General features: G+C 40.2%; 1 protein-coding gene across 1 annotated transcript; it reads right to left on the reverse strand.

Annotated features, from left to right (window-relative positions):
* Positions 1–1,537: 1,537 nt before the first annotated feature.
* Positions 1,538–18,823, reverse strand: LOC149994207 (ATP-dependent RNA helicase DDX19B). The gene is made up of 12 exons (XM_090261433.1): positions 18,671–18,823; positions 13,299–13,347; positions 12,338–12,391; positions 11,497–11,632; positions 11,075–11,167; positions 8,445–8,547; positions 7,769–7,883; positions 5,371–5,548; positions 4,756–4,993; positions 2,918–3,080; positions 2,270–2,461; positions 1,538–1,847 (listed from the first exon to the last, which is right to left on the reverse strand). The coding sequence occupies exons 1-12, from the start codon at positions 18,725–18,727 to the stop codon at positions 1,786–1,788; spliced, it is 1,440 nt and encodes a 479-aa protein (XP_090117559.1). The 5' UTR covers positions 18,728–18,823; the 3' UTR covers positions 1,538–1,785.
* Positions 18,824–19,264: the final 441 nt, after the last annotated feature.

Below are 19,264 nucleotides of genomic sequence, written 5' to 3' on the forward strand. Positions count from 1 at the left end.
CATTCTCCTTCCAAGATTTAGGGCTACTCAATAGATGGGTTATATATGTTGTGAGAAGGTGGGGGTATGTTTGGCCTGCAGCCTTGTGAGGAGTCTACAGTCATTTAATTATTGCCTTTGTTTCTATCCATTTCAGGGTTGGTCCATAGGACTTTGGGAGGGGAGGTTAAATTTTTTCTCTTATAAAACTCCCAAGGTTGGTCAGAGTTGGCCAGAAGCATAGACAAGTCTCTATACAGTCAAGTGCCCAATGGAGGAATGTGGAGGACTGGCAGTGTCAGTCTCCCTGCCGTATCTGTAATGTCATGTTAAGGTAACCACCTAGAAGCTGGTAGTGGCCCCTTCGTTTCCCAGGAGACAGATCTATCCCTAAAGCACAGAAACACAAGGAAGTTCTGGGCTTGTAGGAGTTCTCAGCACAGAAAACCCCTTTCAAGCCTGGTCCTAGGTAAAGTGGCCATTCTGTATCAAAGTCTAAGAGTAGAAAAGGACTCCTTTTGGCTGGGGTTTCATACTGTTCTCGCAACTTGTCTCATCTCTGCGCTGTTACTTCGTGGATACCAATAGTCTTGGCCAGGTATGAAGGAATGTCCATTACTATTATCTGCTCTAACTACTCTGCACAAAGATGGCACGTAAGGATCGAGTAAAGCTCTTGGCAACTACTCTTGCCTTGCACAGATGAATGGTTGTAGCCCACCTAGTCCCTTAATTGCACTTGTTTGTATTCCAAGCACTAAACACTAATGTTCAGTATCCCTTTACAGTCAGGATGCCAAATATCTGAACTCATTCCCCAGCTCTTACAAAACTTGCCCTCTGGGATCTGAAGACAAAGCAAGAATTTGTGACTGCTGCGGATTACTTCTAAAGCTACCTTGAAGTTGGCCATTCCTGACTTGAAACCAGTTTTCACGGAGGATTCGAACTTCAGATCACCTTTCACTTGCTTGGGGCTACTAAGGGGTCAAGGTGATGGTAGGGATGTAAAAAACATAGGCAAGTGCCTGCAAGACCAGGTTTTGTGGCAAGCCAGAGCCTGCACTTATTCTTCACAATGACTTCTTTACAGGACTTGCTCAAGCACAAGCAAGGGGCCCACCAGTAATCAGATGTGCACTGCACACATTGCATGTGCTGAGAACAGGTCAGGTCCTTCAACACAAACTTGCATACAGTAAAGATGCCAGGTTGGCATTTTGATCCATGCTTAGCAACTCTCTTCCTGCGTGGGCATCAGGACAGAGTGGCACCCCAAACCCAAAGCAGCAGCTCACAAGCCTCCTCTGCTGTCTCACACTTTACTCCAAACATGGTGGGTGACTTATACACCTATCCTACTTGGGGCTTTCTCTCTCTGTGTTCCCTCTTCACCTCTATTCTGTCACATCCACTAGGGCTGGGGTTGGCCTGAACACTCCTACCCCAAGAACAGGCAGGGGCTGCCAGATAGATCCTGAGCAAGTGATTAGCCAGAGCATTTATATTAGTGTAACAATGGGGAAAACACTGGCCAAAAAAAAAAAAAAAAAAAAAAAGACAATTTCCAAAAGGTAAATTTATGTATTCACGCCTAATCTTCAAAAATTTTGTCAACAATTATTTCTACCTTCCCCATCATTTGCACAATTTCTATCGAGTCCAAACATAATTTAAAGTGAGGTAGGTAGTTTCTCTCTACTTGTGCCTTCATCTTCCTGGTGACTGTGGAGGCTTGTACGTGAAAGCACTAGTCTCCCATAAAGGGGAGCGCCAAGGATGGGCACCAATGACTGGTGGAGCTTTTCAGTTGGCTATTTTCTCAATCTCGTCCAAATCATCGGTGTCCAATTTTTCTATTTTCTTATCTGAGGGGGAAAAAAAAAAGATTCAGAGATCACCAAAGGGATACTGTGGAGACGCACCTAGGGAAGGGGCAGCACAGCAGGGAGAGGACACACAGGTCTCCACCCTGGCCAGGAACAAGCCCCGCCTCTGGTCACATCCATCCTTCCTCCAACCCCAGAGGCCTCTGGTACCCAAGAAACACTGAGAACAGCAGTCAGAGCCCGAGGCCCCTCAGCCTGGCCGAGGGGGAGCTGTCATTCGAGTGCCTGACACTGAACTCTCCGGGTGTGCTCTTTGAGAATGTCCATATTGTAGGGAAGGAGAGGGATGTGGACAGGGACAAAGCCTCCTTAGGGGTCACAGGAAGACCTACCCTTTCCCCACCCTCGGATTTGCCCCTATAAGGAAAGGGCCCTGGCAGGGGGCACTCCCAGGAACTCACTAAAATGCTCCTGGATCCTGTTGAGGATGTTCATGCTGTGCTTGCCGTCGACCATGTTCACTGCCAGGCCCCTCTTGCCAAAGCGGCCAGTGCGCCCGATCCGGTGCAGATAGGTCTCGTTGTCCGGGTTCCCATCCTTGTCCACGGGAAGGTCGAAGTTGATGACCACAGACACCTGTTCAACATCGATACCTGCATGAAGGAGAGTTGGACAAGAGTAAGAACGGGAGGAAAAGATCCCTGTCGCTCGCCCACGGTCAGGCCACGTACACAACTTTGGGTGGAAGGAGTCTGGGTGGTGGCCCTGGGATTCAGGGACAAGGGGCACGGAGCAGGACCCAGAGGAAAACCGCAGAACTTTGGCAGGTGCTAACGCAAGTGTCTGGAGATGCAGCTAAAAGCCCAGTGGACGCCCCAAGAAGAGCAGGTGCCATTCTAAACCAGTCAGATGCCTGCACGTTCCCTTCCACCAAGTCAGGACTACAGCTTCTGGGCAAGTTCTTACCTGCTGAGGGAACCCAGTCTCTCCTAGGAAAAAAAGTCACCACCAACCCTACTTGATCTCTCCCAAGCCATCTGAGTTTTTCACATACGAGGATTTCTCTCGCTACCCCGAGTCTGGCAGACCAGGACAAGTTCCCTGCTCACCACGGGCACACACGTTGGTGGTCACCAGCACCTTCTCTTTGCCCTCTCGGAAGCGCTCAATCACGGCAGCCCGCTGCTCCACCATCATTTCACCGCTCAGCAGAGCCACCTGGTGGCCTTCTTTTGAGAGCTCTGCTGCCAGCCAACTGGCTGTTTTACGGGTCTGGAGTAAAAAGAATTGTTTTAAATGAAGATACCTATAAAAAAAATGAAAACGCCTGCAGAAAAGTGGCTTTTTGTCATTCATATACATGAAGGCCCTGCTGCATTCAGTAAGCAGGGTAGGCTTAAAATTTTCAAATAGAATTTTAGCCACATGATTTTGGGGAAGATGAATTACTTAAATGATCTTAGTGTTCATCTAGGAAAAGTGTGGTTTCAACCAAAAGTTTTCATTCCTAAAATGTCTATATTAATGTTTTAACACTATTTCGGTGGATTTTTTAAAAAGTACCCTGTTTCCCTGAAAATAAGACACCCCCCAAAAATAAGACCTAGTGCAATTTTTTTCAAGCTTAGAAATATAAGGCCTCCCCTGAAAATAAGACCTAACAGCAGTCATTGCTACAGCTCCCCCCAAATTCTTGATGGAATTTAGTTTGGTTGGTTATGCTGATGTTTGTGATAACATAACTACAGTATATTAATAAATGTTGAATTTTTGTTCAACAATAAATGTGAATTCTTGTTCATGGAAAAATAAAACACCGGGGGACCAAGATGGCCATGGAGTAGGAACAGTGTTCTCAGCTCGCTCCTGTTAAGGAGACAATCCAGGAGGAACAAACTCAGGGAGGAATGACTGAAACACAACAAGGACACCAGCCTGTTAAACCAAGCACGCCGTTGACCGGAGACAGCCAACTGACCTGGAGTCTGCACGATCCTTCCCCATGTGGGAAGGCCACCCTCCCCTCCACACCCCCACTCTTATTAGGGTTTTCTGGACCCAAGGGTAGGTAGGACGACGACCATGTCCAGCTTGAAGCAGCTAGAGGAGCTTGAGACCTTCGCCCATTGTCCTTTACAAGATTACAAAGGGTCCTAATATTTGAGGGGGGGGGATAGTTAATTTTTACGAACCAGGGGTATGGACTTGGGGGGGGATTGCTGGGGGAGGGGGGTGCTGGGTGGAGGGGAACAAGGGGGAGAAAATTGGAACTGTTGTAACAATATAATCAATAAAAAACATTAAAAAAAAAAAAAAAGAAAAAAAAAACACCCCCTGAAAATAAGACCTAGCACATCTTTAGAAGCAAAAATTAATATAAGACACTGTCTTATTTTGGGGGAAACACGGTAAGATCCAGCTATATGCTATCTGTTAGAGAATCATGTTTTTTAAAGATTCGTTTATTTTTAGAAAGAGAAAGGGAGGAAGAAAAGAAGAGAAACATCAATGTGCGAGAGAAACAATTAGCTGTCTCTTGCCTGCCCCCAACTGCGGACCTGTCCTGCAACCCAGGCATGTGCCCTGACTGGGAATCAAACCAGCGACCTTTCAGTTTGCAGGACGGTGCTTAATCCACTGAGCCACACCAGCCAGGGCTATTCCACTGAATTTTATTTGCAGTTTTTTCCAAGTTATCTCTAAGAAGTGGAATCAAAGAAGGTTCATATTTTCAGTCTTCCCCTTATAACTCCTCATAGTGTGAAGAGAATATACCCTGGGGCAGGTGGAAATGATTTGTTTCCTTTCTAGTCCCACAGAGGGAACCTGGTCCCTCTTAGCACTCAGGTGGAGCTGGCTGAGAGGGAGGGGGCTGGGCAACACCTTCCCATGGAGCCCCTCCCCAGGCAGGCCTGCTGCTGCTGCTGCTGCTCCAGCTGCTACTCACATGGCAGAAGATCATGGCTTGAGCAATGGTGATGGCCCCGTAGAGGTTACACAAGGCCTGGAACTTCTCGTCTCTGTTATTGCACAGGACGTAGTACTGCTTGATGGTGTCCAAGGTCTCCTCCTCACGCTTCAGTTTGATGATGTTGGGGTCTGGGACCACTTTCTGGGCAAATTTCCATACCGAGTCTTCAAAGGTGGCAGAGAAAAGCAGCATCTGGCAGTTCCTGGGCAGCATCCTGCAAGGGAAGGCCCAGGTACTTGCCATGACCCTGAGTTTATCACTGGAACGAACAGAAGCATGGCCTCCCCAGGTTTGGGTGGTTCGTGTCCCCAGGAAGATGGCAGAGGTGGAGGAACACTGCAGGGAACGGACAGGAGTGGACATGAAGCAGGAACAAAGTGGTATTAGATCCCGTATGTCTTCTTCCTCAACCCAGCCTGGGAGTGTGGTCAGTGCTGACATGGCCCACCAAGCACATGCTTCTGAAGGTTCTGAAGCAAAGAACCCAACAGGAGACAGAAGAGGAGCGGGATATCACAGGTAGAGACATAAAGATGATTTTTACTTGTAGATCAGGAGGCTGAGAAGTTCCTCCCGGATCCAGAGTCCTACCTTTGGATGCGGATGCTCTGATCTTGGTGGCCCTGAGTAGCTATCATCACGTCAGCCTCATCCAGAACAAACACCTTGATCTTCTTGGGGTCGATGAACTTGAGCTTGGAGCACCAGTCCAGAACAGTTCCAGGGGTGCCAATGACAATCTGCTCACTGATCTTCTGACCCCTTTCCACTGTAGAGACAAGTTGTTTTTCACAGGTGTGTCCATGGCAAGTTAGTGCTCCTCTCTGAGAAATTCTAAAGCTATAATGTATTTTTTTAAAGATTTTATTTATTTATTTCGGAGGGTGGGGAAGGGAGTGAGAAAGAGAGGGAGAGGAACATCGATGTGAGAGAGAAACATTCATGGGTTGCCTCTCGCATGTCCTGTACCAGGGATCTGGCCTGCAACCCAGCCAGGTGCCCTAATTAGGAATTGAACCAGCGACTTTTCAGTTTTTGGGACAACTCCCCACCCACTAAGCCACATGAGCCAGGACCTATGGTGTATTTTAATGCAATCGTTTTGATGTTTGCATTAATATTTTAAGGAAAGGTTAAGATATCATTACTGTATTTAATGGACACGCACACAAAGACAATGCTGAAAAGATAGTAAGGCTATAAACATGAGAAGATCAAAAAAACTGTTTAGTGGTATTCTTTTTCATTCTGTCTTTCAAAGATCTGTTATCGTTATTTCTTTTCTGTGAACATTGTTCTCCTGAGACCATGACTGCATTTCCTCAACAAACAGACTTTTTCAAAGTTCTTCTCACTCTAGTGCACTCTGCCCCTCAGCTCTCTCAGTATCTACATTGAGTAAGTCAGTTGCCTTTACATGCCCCAAGCCAGGACAGTAAATAGGGTTCATTATGAAAGGCTTTGTTTTTTCCAACACAATCTACCTCTCTTAAAGTGCTTCCTAGACCAGGCCTACGAGACATGACACATTCTTGGTCCTACAGTCTGAAATTGAGAATTTGGTTTTAATTTTCAATTAGATTGTACTTATTGATTCAAATTTTAGTATGTCTATTGTACTCTTGACCAGACATACACAGGCTCCCTGTAGTCACAGCCAAAATTTTGCCCAACTGTGAATGTTGAGTCAATTCAAAGCTAACAAATACTTGCTTCTTATTTCAGTTAAAAAAATTACTGCCCCCCCATAAAAAATTATTCAGAATCCTCTGCCCTTCTAACTCAAATCCAAACTGCAATATTTCAAAGGTCTCATAATTTTTCACTAAGTTTTATCTTTTCTCCTCAGAACTGGCTTCACTGTACTCAGAGTAGATTTCTACAAGTCATAAAAATCACAGGTTTGTGTTAAAGACCCATGGGATTCAACCAAACCTCTAAGAAAATTTTAATTACTTAATGTTATCAATTTGTTGTAAACAAAAGTAGAAAATGTGAATAAAAAAAGGATAAGATATGTCAAGGCTGCAAGTTTGATCCCTGGTCAGGGCACATACAAGAAGCAACTAATGAATGCATAAATAAGTCGAACAACAAATCGATAATTTTCTCTTTCATCCCCTTCCCCCCTTTTCAAATCAATACATAAAAAAAATAAAAAAACAAAAAAGAATAAAAGTAAGATCCAAGAGTTAATTGTCATGAACATTCTAGAAAATTTTTGTCCTTATGACATTAAAAAGAAATTAAACCCTGGCTGGTGTGGCTCAGTGGATTGAGTGTCTGCCTGTGAACCAAGTGTCGCTGGTTCAATTCCCAGTCAGGGCACATAACTAGGTTGCCTGTCAGGTCCCCAGTTAGGGGCGCGAGTGAGAGGCAACCACACAGTGATGTTTCTCTCCCTCTCTCCTTTCCCATCTCTCTAAAAATAAAGTATTTAAAAAAAAAAAAGAAATTAGGCAATTAAATAAATCCAGAATTTGGAACATTTTATAAGCAAAAAGGTGTATTCAAAAAGTCAAATATAATGGTGGGGAAAATGTGAGGGGACTATCCTAGATTGAAAGAAACGTGCAGATAATAACCAAATGCAGTGCGTATACACTGACTTGGTCTTGGTTCAAAAACATAAAAGCCATAAAGAAACACTTTGGGGCTAACTGGGGAAAAATGAAAATGACTAGGTGTTAATTATTAGAGAATCTGTTAATTTTCTTGGTGTGATAAGGGTACTGTGGGTATGCTGAAGAACGTCTTCATGAAATGCATACTAAAGGATTAGGAATAAAAAGCCACACTGTCTGCAGTTTACTTTCAAATGGTTCATCAGAAATATCTATATACATGTAAAGCAAATAGGGCAAAATGTTAAGTTTTCAAATCTAGGTGGAGAGCACACATGTTCTTTGTATTCAACTACTGTGTAAAATTTTTCAAAATAAATAGAAGTTATTAGCTTAATGAATTAGGATCACATATTTGTACTCACATTTATTGCCTCGAACAGCATAAGCTAGCTTCAGTTCAGGGTAAAACTTGCCCATCTGCTCAATCACTTTTCCCGTTTGAAGGGCAAGCTCATATGTTGGGGAGAGGCACAGACACTGGCAGGAAGAACGCAGAGTGAGAATTAAAGACAACAGCTCTTTTGCAATGGGGAATTCCCATCAGGATTTACTTAGTCTTCCAGCTAAGGCTAAGGGGAAGAATATATAAAGGTACACTAATTGACTCTTTTAAACTGCTAAGTCATAAGTTAGAATTCTTAGGGGTCAGAACTCTGGCTGGTAAAAACACTACAAAACAGTTATTGGCTAGTGGAGTACCAAAACCTACAAGTGAGTAAGGATCTGAAATTCAGATTGGAGATTAGCTTCCTTTTCACTTTCTCAGAAAGTTCTCAACTTTCTAATGGATGAATAGTTGGAGTTAAAGGAGACTTTTCCAGCAAGTAAAGGAGCCAAGCGTATCAGCGGTATCCAAGAACTGGTAAACCACAGAAGGGAACAGAATTATTGTTACTAGATCAACTATGTTGTCTGTGCCCAACTTAGGGGGCTCTAGTTTATGTAAAAAGTAATACAACCCAAGGCTTTTAATTCATCAAATGGCATTTCCCTTGTAGCTATGCATTAGCAGAAAACCCAGCTTCACCAAGCCCTTACCTGGGGGTATCTGTTTGCAGCGTCTACATGGCTTAGCATGGCCAACACAAAGGCAGCTGTTTTACCAGTACCAGACTGAGACTGGGCAATTAAGTTCTGTGGGCTGCACAAGAAAACAAACTGTTTAGGAGCTTAAATATCAAGTATCCTTTCAGTTAATAAAAATGAAGAACAGAGTTTTATTAAAGAACAAATAATCAGCGCTGACTGGTGTGGCTCAGCATATTGAGTGCTGGCCTGCAAAATGAAAGGTGGCATTCTTCAATTCCCAGTTGGGCACATTCCTGGGTTGCAGGCCAGGTCCCCAGGTAGGGGCATGCTAGAGGCAACCGATGTCACACATTGATATTTCTCTCCCTCTCTTTCTTTTTCCCTTCCCCTCTCTCCAAAAGTAAATGAATAAAATCTTTTTTAAAAAAGAGTAATCAAAATTAATTGAATTCTGTAGCCGAATTACATATACTAGCTTCACAAATACAGAGCACTACAGAGAGGAGATTTTGTGGTGGGATTTGAAGTATTATCTTTTATCTAGCCTTGACACAGCAGCCAGTAATTCTTTTAAAATGTGAGTCAGCTCATATCGGTTCTCTGCTCAAAAACCTTCCAATCAATCCCAGTTTCATTCAGAGTCAAATTAAAATCCTTATAATACCCTTGTGGGGCACAAAAAATAATTTTCCTTCCACCTTCTAAGTTCTTCTAGCTGGGCTAATAATCAAGTTAATATGAGACAGATTACAGTTAACAGGAGAAAATGTCCAATATCTATTATGAATGTATATTTGGGGATGCTATAAGAATATAAACCATTGGGCAATTGAGGTTTATATGCCATTTTGAACAAAGGAAAGTGGGGGAGGGGTCTGGGGTTTCAAAGAAAAAGTAGGCAATTTATAGGAAGACAGAAACAGCAAACATGGTAAACAATTTCTGGCTGCCCTACCCAGAAACAATGGGACACAGAAGGAAGTTCAACAAACTGGCTTTGCTAAGGTTTCTCCTTGTCTGCCACATTTAGTTTATATTATGAAGCTACGGTGATGTAGCCTTCCTTTAAGCAGGTTTTTCTATCTCAGTTCTTTCAGACAGGTGAGAAGGGAGTGTCAAATTTCTTCTTGAGTCTTTTTCTTAATAACCAGCTTAACATTAATACTCCAAAGGGCATATTTTTGAGATGGCAAAGCTTTGGTCCTTCTCACCCTACAACGTCCTACCCTGATCTGGCTCCCCATTACCTTGTTGCCCTCATCTCCTGGGTTTCCCTTTCCCTTACTCCACCCACCACAATGGTCCCAATGCTGCTCTGAAAACTTGCCAGCCATGCTCCTGTCTTAAGGCTTCTGCATCAGCTATACTCTGCCTGGAACAGTAGTCTTCAGATGACAGCATGTCAACTCTCTCATTCAAGTCTCTGCTCAGATCTCTTCTTCAAGTCTTTGCATCACCTACTTGATGAGCTCCTACCCTACACACTGATTTAAAATTGCAACCTACTTTTGAAATACCTTAACAAACAAGATATATTGGTAGAGAGATACGTTATGAAGCATAGTAGTAAAATGTTAATGGTAAATTTTAGGTGATGGGTATATGAGTGTTCACTATAAAATCCTTTCAACTTTGTTGTATGTTAGAAAATTTTTATAATAAAACTGCAATCAGGGGTGGCCCTAGCCAGGTAGCTCGGTTAAAGTGTCATCCCTGATATACTAGGATTCTGAGATTGATCCCCAGTCAGGGCACATACAAGGAGCAACCAATGAATGCAAAAATAAATGGAAGAACAAATCAATGACTCTCTCTCTCAAATCGATTAAAAAAAAAAATTTAAACGATACCTGGAAGCTTACTAGAAATGGTGAACCTCCGTCCCCACCTCAAATCTGCTGAAATCAGAATTTGTATTTTAATAAATTCCTGTGAGATTCATAATGCTATGAAAATGTGAGAAGCATTGCACCAGAAAACAACCTTAGTAATTGTACTATCCCAGTCTTGTAGAACACTGTTTGGTTTTTGCCCACTTATATTTGACACAATAAGTTTTTTATACATTTTTTAAAATCCTCATGTGAGGATATGTTTACTGATTTTTGGCACGAGTGAGCGAGAAAGAGAAACATCAATGTGAGAGAGAAACATCGATTAGTTGCGTCTCTTCTCTCATACATGCTTCGACCAGGTATTGAACACGTGACCTTTTGGTTTACAGGACAATGCTACCAACTGAACCACATTAGCTAGGGCTAACACAATAAATTTTATATATCCATATAATAAAATTATGCTGTATATGAATGATAGAAATGTATATTTACCAACATAGATGATCTTATAAAATTTTAAAAAGCATACAAAAATTTTATATCCAATGAAAAATTATATTATATATACACACACACACACACATAAGTTTACATAGAAAAGAGTCTAGAACTTTGTACTCCAAGTATTAATAGTAAGTGGTAGAGGGAGATTACAAATGATTTTTCTTCTTATTTTTCATTGTTTTTTTTAACATGTTTTTCTAAAATGAACATGTATTACCAGTATATATTTTTTTTAAATAATAAGTTTTTAAAAAGTAGAAAATTAAAAATGGGATAAGGTTATGTGAAGATACATACGGCTCAGCAAGCATCAAAGGCAACGCGTTCTCCTGTATCTTGGATGGTCTGTTGAAGCCCATGGTGTAGACTCCCTGAAGGAGCTGTGGCTTCCTAGAAAAAGTTAATGATGCAAATCAGTCTCTTTGGTTGAGGGAAGAAGGCAGATACCTGGGGAATTTTTTTCTCTTTTTAACAGCTATTATCCACAGTTTATAACTAACAACCCTTGAACTGTGCTGAAATGAGCCCAATGTTTAAGTGCAAACAAATTTTTTATAGATTACCTAGAAATTTTACATAATCGCTCAAACCAGCTAAATTTTTTAAAAAAATTGAACTTGTGTTAGCTAAAAATGTTCTACTATGATGAAAAAATATATATAACAGGCTTAGGATCTCTATCTAAACACAAAGGGAAAAGTAAGAAAGCAAACACGTACAGCCGAAGCTCCTCAAAAGACTTCACAGAATAGAGGGGGGAGTTTGGATCCCGCTGCAGGACTTCCACTTGGTTTGTGTTATCCACAAGGTTGCTTCTGATCAGCTTGTTGAGTAAGGACTGGGCGGCTCTGTCTTCTGTCAAGAAAAAGAGCAAAGAATTTTTAAAATCCATGAAATTCCCCATGAACTCATCTAAATTTAATTGTCATTGGTATTTTAAGCAGTAATATTTGTACTGGGACTTCTAATTCAAGGTATATCATAGTTGTGATTTATAAATATAATTTGTTTATGAAAGAGAAAGGTTATGATATTCATATCATCCATCTGGGCCTCATATTGTTCTTCAGAACTCTATTCCTAACAGCTGTCCTTTCCTGAGATTACCTAGTCTTCTAGATCCAAATATTTACTCCCCAATTTACACTTAATATAAACCTAAAATGATTAATTCAACAAATATATCACAATGAAAAAAACAAAGAAGTTAAAGTCTGTCTTGTATCATATAGTTGTTTGCATGTTACATGTGTTAAAGTATCATTAAGTTTAATTTTATTAGACAATGGGGATGCAACTTAAAATTTCTTTTATAATGCCTTGTAAAAAATAATCATGCAGGGACCCTTTCCTGCTGCTGCAGAAGTTCATCAGCTGTTTAAAGTCAAATTTCTCTGTAATGTAAACAATTAGAATTCCTTCACCAATGACTATGTTGTACTTTTTTTTAGCACTGTGACTTCCATTAAAGTCAAGCCAAGTTGGATGTAAAAATGAAGCCTCTTAAAAACCCATTCTCTTAGACTGTAGAACCTTAGTATATAGCTCTCAGGCTGTTACCTTTCTCTTCTTCATCAGTCTTCTCTGCATTAGCATTGGTCTTGACAACAGCACCTTTATCAGACACAAAGTGGCTGTCATTCAAAATCACATCCCATACCCAACAGCTGAGAAAATTCAAATTCTATGAGACACTAGAAATGTAAAGGCCTGAGAAGCAAAAAAAAACAATGAGGAGACACAGATAAAAACATATTGTTCCTAAATAAATAAAGGTATGAGACACTTTAGCTTATATTTTAATCCTTTGCTATTCCAAGTCCTCTCATCATACCTCAAAATGTTAATTTCCCTCATAGCATTAATATTTATGAAATGTTATATAAAGATAATTACAGAAATCAGTGATCAGAAATCAACTTAATGCTCAACAGAGGAATATCTATGCAAATTGAATTTCATCAATATATGAATATAATGTCATTAAGAGTATGTATAGAAATTATTAATAGAAATGTATGTTCAAACAATGTTGTAATTATATAAAAATATACAAAAAAAAAAAAAAAGACCCCAAAAATACCAGATTGTAAGTGAATTCAGTGAGGTAAATGTTATAATTTCCCCCCTATAATATTAAGTATAAAGTACATCAACAAAAATTCAAGGGAAGTCTTAGATTTTGGGTACATGATTTTAGAATAATTATAATAGGTTGACTCTCAAGATTGCTCCTACCTTGTCTAGTTCATCTCAAATTGAGGAATATTTTTAAAAACAAGAAATAATCTTTGGCAGTATAGTCTCATGGTTAGTAATACATTTAATAATATGTAAGTCAATTAGCCATCCTCATGTTTATAGTAAACCCAATATAAAATCCAGTTTGTTGATTTCCAAGTCAAATAGTGCAAATATCTGCCAGCCCCTGTCTGGTTACATATATTTTTCCAGACAGTTATGTAGAAAGGAATACTAAATTAAATTACATTTATTTTCACACTAGCTCTTAGTTACTCACCATTAGCATCTGGTTTGATTTTCTCTTCCTTAAGATGTAAGTTGCTCAACTAAATGGAGAATATGGGGGGGAGGGAAAGTGTCAGAAAAATCACTTAAAAGATTTTGAATCAACAGAGCCTCCCCAGTGATGCTGGGGAGACATGAGCCACTCTCAAAAACTTATTCATTAGATTTTTCTGCCGGGCTCCTTTTGTAATCCCTAATTACAACCCCTAAATTTCTAATTACAATCCCTAGAGAGAATTATAACTTACGAGTTTGTTTAATTCTCTGATGACAAAGACTTCTCAATAGAATATCATTTGCGTTTTCATGCTCGCATATTCCAAACGAGGGAATTTAAAGAGATGGAAAATGCACTGTGAGTAGGATGTTGCAGGATATGTCTGAGCCACAGGCCCACAGCATGCAAATATGCATCCTCACTCACACTGAGGCCACCTTGTGCTGGATGTCTGGTATTTTAAACTAGGAACAGCTTAGAGAATCATGGCACACTGTGTAATCAAAATACCCAGCAGGCTGAAGTGGGAATAGATAGGAATGGACAGAGCAAAGAGACATTTCAAAGAAAGAATTACCAGGACTTGGATTAAACACTGTAAATTAAGGATATCCTGTCAGGACTTATCTCCCCTAGGAAAATGAAAATACTCTTTTAATTGTCAATCATACTTCAATAAAGTTGAAGAAAAAAAAGAAGAAATACCTTAAAGACAGGAGATATTTTTAATTTTAATTAATCTTTGGTTGTAGCACAAAGCAGGTACTATAAACTTAACATATTAAGTGGTGCCAATGACAATCTAGTGCAGGGTAAAAGTATGAAAATCACAAAAATGGGTATTTCTTAAAGCACCACCCACACAGGTTCTTTACGTTTTGAGGTTCATTTCTGTCTTTCCTCTAAGTTCAAGAAGGGGGAAAGACGAGGAAGGGATGAAAAAGTTGTCCTGTTTTATTTAAAGATTTTATTATTTATTTTTAGAGAGAGGGGGAGGGAGGGAAAAAGAGTAGAAGAGAAATACTGATTCGTTAACTGTCATATATGCCATCACCAGGGGCATATATGAACCTGCAGTCCAGTCATGTGCCCTGACTGGGAATTGAACCCACCACCTCTCACTTTGCAGGACAAGGTCCAACCAATTCAGCTACATCGGTCAGGGCAAAAATTTTTTGTTTTAATGGTTGGTTAGTTAGGAATGGAGAAACTTTTTTTAAAGTATATTTTATTGATTATGTTATTACAGTTGTCCCAATTTCCCCCTCTTGCCTCCCTCAACCTGGTACCCCCGTTGGAATGGAGGAACTTCTACCGACAGAAACTGAAAAGGGTGTTTCTCGTGTCTCTGCTTTGGTGTTTGGGGCAAAAGGAGGACACACTGGAGAGACTGGCAAAAAAGAAAATTGGCAAAAAGAAATAATCACAAAGTGGTAAAAATCTTCATTAATTATGAAGAACAGATATCATCCTAACAGATAATGAATATGAAGCAACCAGCATAGTGCATAAGTAGGTTAGGTGTTCAGTATCTTTTGGTCTTCACCAAAGCATTCCTCTTCCACATCCTTCCAATGAACTTAGTTCAAGTAGTCAGGGCTGTTTAAAAAGGTACAGATTGACTTATTGGCAATATTTACAAGAGTAACGTTAATAGTACTCCTCAGGTGATAAATGCTACTTAAAATAAATGATAAGGCTGAGGTCTAAGTAAGTTAATGATGTATAAAAGAGTTAAAGATATCCATTGCTGTAAAGTATTTTAATATTCAATGGCAAAAAGACACACCTTTCTTTTGTTGATATTGTTCAAATTGAAGAGTAAGTAAACAGTTAAAATAACTAAAATACAATGTGTAGGAAAAGTTGGTAGCAACAATGTAAGTTAAACAAGTGGATGTTGTTTTAATACAATGTATCAAGAGTTCTGGAGAGGTCCCAGCAGAATCTATAAAACAAATTCAGCCTTTTTTTGGCTACCACGATCTCAAACCATATAAGGCAAAAGCAACAGGACAGTCAAATTTGTATTACCCAATGCAGTGTGAGTGAACTGAACACTGAAACTTACATTGAAAGCAATTAGTTCAGATGCTTTCCTCAGCTTTATTTATTTGGACCAAAAATGAAAAACCAGTTTCTCTTGTGTTTTCATTGGAAACCATTTTAAAATTGAGAAAATTAACCAAAAGGAAAAAAAAGCAAAAATACCCACCTTATAATATCCACATTTTTTCAATGCCTTTAATATTTTAGTTTTTAAGATACATTAAGATAATTGGAAATTATAGTTACACATTGCATTTTATTCAAAAGCTACTTGAGATTCTTGAGAAATAGTAAGGAAGATTTCATGGTATGTCCTAGTCACCTATGTCATGGAGTGCCTGTGAGGCTCCTCAGTGAGAGTTCCATAAAAGCAGAGGGTAACAGAGATGTTTTTAATCATTTGTTCAGTTTTAGAATATTGTAATTATTATAATTAACCAATGTGAATGGTTAGTAGATTCACAAATCTTATTGAGGGTCAACTAACTAATCCATAAAGTAGAGAAGTAAATTAGGATTCCTGCAAAGGAACTGTGAATTATAGATAACAGCAATAACAATAGCTGTCATTTACATAGCACTTATATCAGGTGTGTCTATAACTCAATTAGGTAGGTACTATCATTATCCTCATTTTATAGATGTGGGAAACTGAGGCACAGAAAAGCAGTTTGCTCAAGGTCATATAACTAGTAAATGAGGGACGCAGAATACAAATCCAAGTCTGTTTAGATACAAAGTCTGAGCTCTTAATCTCTACACAAAAGTGGTTCTAACAAATAGTAACCTCAAAGGAAATAATAATCTAAGGATGATACAATAGTGTAGCTGCTTTGAAAAACAGTATGGCAGTTCCTTAAAAGTTAAACACACAGTTACTATATAACCCAGTAATGCCACATCTAGATATATATACCCAAAAGAATTGAAAATAACATGGCCACACAAAAACTTGTGCATGAAATGATTATAGCAACATTATTCATAATAGCCAAAAGGTAGAAAGAATCCAACTGTCCATCAGTGGACATGATGAGTGGAAAAATAAAATGTGGTATACAGATATACAGTGGAATATTACTTGGCAGTAAAAAGGACAAATACTGATACTCACTGCAACATGGATGAACCTTGACAACATTATGCTAAATGAAAGAAGCTAGACACAAAAGACCACAAACATATAATATGATTCCATTTACATAATGTCCAGAATAGGCAAACCTAAACAGACAAAGTAGATTAGTAGTTGTCTAGGGCTGACAGATTGGAGGAAAATAGGGAGTGACAGCTAAGGCATAGAGTCTCTTTCTGGGATGATAAAAAAGTTCTACAATTGTAGTAATGGCTGCACAAGTCTGTGGATATAATAAAAACCAGAGAACTGTTATGTTTTAAACTGGTTAAATATATGGTATGTAAATACCTCAATACAGCTGTTATTTAAAAAAAGGTAATAGGGTAAAATCCCGTCATAATACTCTACAAATAGGGTACGAAGATTCAATTTTGTAAAAGTCAGGGTTTTGTTGTAGGTAAATAAAATGGGTAGTATAGACCTGCCAAAAATGATAAAAGCTGATCATATTATGTCTGAATGTTCAGTATCACAAGGTGGATTATGAGTTTCTGTTCTATCTTAAAAATAATTCTAACAATGCAAACTCAAGCAAGTAAGAAAAGCTACCAACTCCTAACAGACTGTTTTAGGTATATTAATAGGTTAAGAGAATGACATCTAATCTGACCTAACAGAAGTTAGTGGAAAAAAAATCAAAACTATCAAAACTACTTGAAATGTATATTCACGTTTACAGAGGCTATTAATGTTCTTTATAAGTGTATATTGTACTTTGAGGTACTAGTTAATGAAAGTATAAAGCCAACAAAAGGAAGCACAGTAAAACATTTAAAAACATTGTTTATTTTATCTTTATCTCAGCTTTTATTACTTTTTGTATGTTTTATAATGTACATATTTAGCAAAATAGTATAGTATGCAATTTCTAAATAGATGTGTATATATTGAGAATGCATGTCCAAAAGTTTCTGACAGAGCCATGTAATGGAAAATCAGACGGTACAGCTTACTCAATTAACAGTGCCCTCTAGGGTAGGCATGAGGAATGCTGAGATGAATAAGTGAAGGGCCACAGTAGAGGAAGTGAATGCCATAATGAAAATGGGAGCATAAAGTGGAACCAGGTATACCGAGTCCTGAGGCCTTCTCTTGCCCATCCCACTCAATATCCCTGAACACTGACACTGACTCAGACCCCTACCCTACAGGTAGAAAATCTGAGGATCCCTCTCTGCAAAGTCTGGCCAGTCTAGAATGTTCTGAAGACCCTTAAAGAGATAAAGGTCAGAATTGGCAAGCCCCACTCCTGTATTTAGAAGAGTCAAGGTCAGTAAATATTAAAACTGCAAATTTAAGAAGTAGCAAAACAAGCATGTTATTTAGGGAACAAGTAAGTCAATAATGGTAAATCAGTCTCTTTCTTTCTTTTTTTAAGATTTTATTTATTTTTTAGAGAGAGGAAAGGGAGGCAGAAAGAGAGGGAGAGAAATCAATGCGGGAGAGACAGTCCAGTGCTCAGTCCACTGAGCCACACCAGCCAGCGCTAAATCAGTTTTAAGAGTCTCTGGGGAGGAAAAAATTGGTCGTGGTGGGAACCACTGTTAAAAATTGACTCTTTGAGCTATTTGTGTTATTATATTATAAAAAATAAGACAAAGCCCTTGTTCTCAAATTCACAGAAATAAGTACTAACAGAAGTAGGTTCAAAGTGGTATCCGAACGTAAGTGTCTAGCTGAGAGAAACTAATTCTATACACAGCCACATTTAACACATATCTTGCTTACTGGATGTCAGGCCCAGAACAGTTAAAGCAGGTCAGGCGAGGATTTACTGGCTGCCAGGCCTACTGAGTGGCCCATTCGCCGTCACTTAAGCAAGCTGAGGAAACAGAGATATGAGTAAACCCATGGTCCTTAAGCCCAAGCAGCTCTGAATCCAGAGGAGGAAAATGACAACTACAAAAGTGATACAATCCAGGGTAATGAGTGCAATCTGCGATCAATCCGGATTCCAGGAAGAAAGACAGGTGACTGGGTTCTTGATGGGAGGGAACCCTCACCTGTGCTTACATAACACAGGAGGTAGGTGGGTAAACAAAGCCAGCTCAGGCCCCAGGCTCCCTCCCCGCCCGCATCCCAACTGGTCCCGACCAACCCAGGAACAGTGCATTCCCACGGATCTGATTCCCGGCCGAAACTGACCCTCTTGACTATTTTGTGGCTGAAACCAACTCACCGACTCGGCCGCCGCTTCCTGTTCATCCACCGCCAGGGCCCACGAGTCAGTGGCCATGGTCCCGGGGGCGGGTGGGATGCTGGTGCTGGTGTACTCGCCGGCTAGCACCGCGCGATCGTGGGCTCCGGGAGTCGCGGCGAGCCCGGCTCCGGCCCCGCGGAGGGTAAGTCATTCGCTCCGGTGCTGGGGGCCGGAAACGGCGCGCGGCAGTGACGTCGGAGTCTGCGTCGGGCATGGCCCCCGGGGGCTGTCCCTTCTGTCGCCTTCAAACACCCACCTCAGCCCTGCTCATTAGCTCACGCTTCCGTGTGTAACTTCCAGAACCGCACGGAGGTAGTTATCTTAAGGTGCCGAACCTGGTCAACGGGCTCTCCAACCGCAGAGCGAAGCCAGAGCCCCGCCCACGATAGGGGGTAGAAGCAGTTCATACAGTTTGAAGATTCGAAACACTAAAGCATTACAGATAGTCACCAAAATGCATATTGAAACAAGCAGATCTTTTTTCTCACTTTTCAGGTTGATAGTTTCAAGTGTCCAGATGTTGGCCAGGGTGTTGGGGATCAGCCCTTTCAAACACCGTTTGGTTGAAAATTT

Source organism: Furipterus horrens, unplaced genomic scaffold (genome assembly GCF_987537825.1).
Source record: "Furipterus horrens unplaced genomic scaffold, mFurHor1.1.pri manual_scaffold_13, whole genome shotgun sequence".
Lineage (NCBI taxonomy): Eukaryota > Metazoa > Chordata > Mammalia > Chiroptera > Furipteridae > Furipterus > Furipterus horrens.

What these genes read in the sequence shown, in the direction of transcription:
- LOC149994207 (XM_090261433.1), bottom strand. Translation starts at nt 18,727, where the DNA reads ATGGCCACTGACTCGTGGGCCCTGGCGGTGGATGAACAGGAAGCGGCG. An exon ending in TGCTGTTCGAGGCAATAAAT is followed by an intron (nt 5,549 to 7,768) that starts GTGAGTACAAAT and finishes TTGTCTCTACAG; the next exon opens with TGGAAAGGGGTCAGAAGATC. An exon ending in AAGCCATGATCTTCTGCCAT is followed by an intron (nt 3,081 to 4,755) that starts GTGAGTAGCAGC and finishes TTTTTACTCCAG; the next exon opens with ACCCGTAAAACAGCCAGTTG.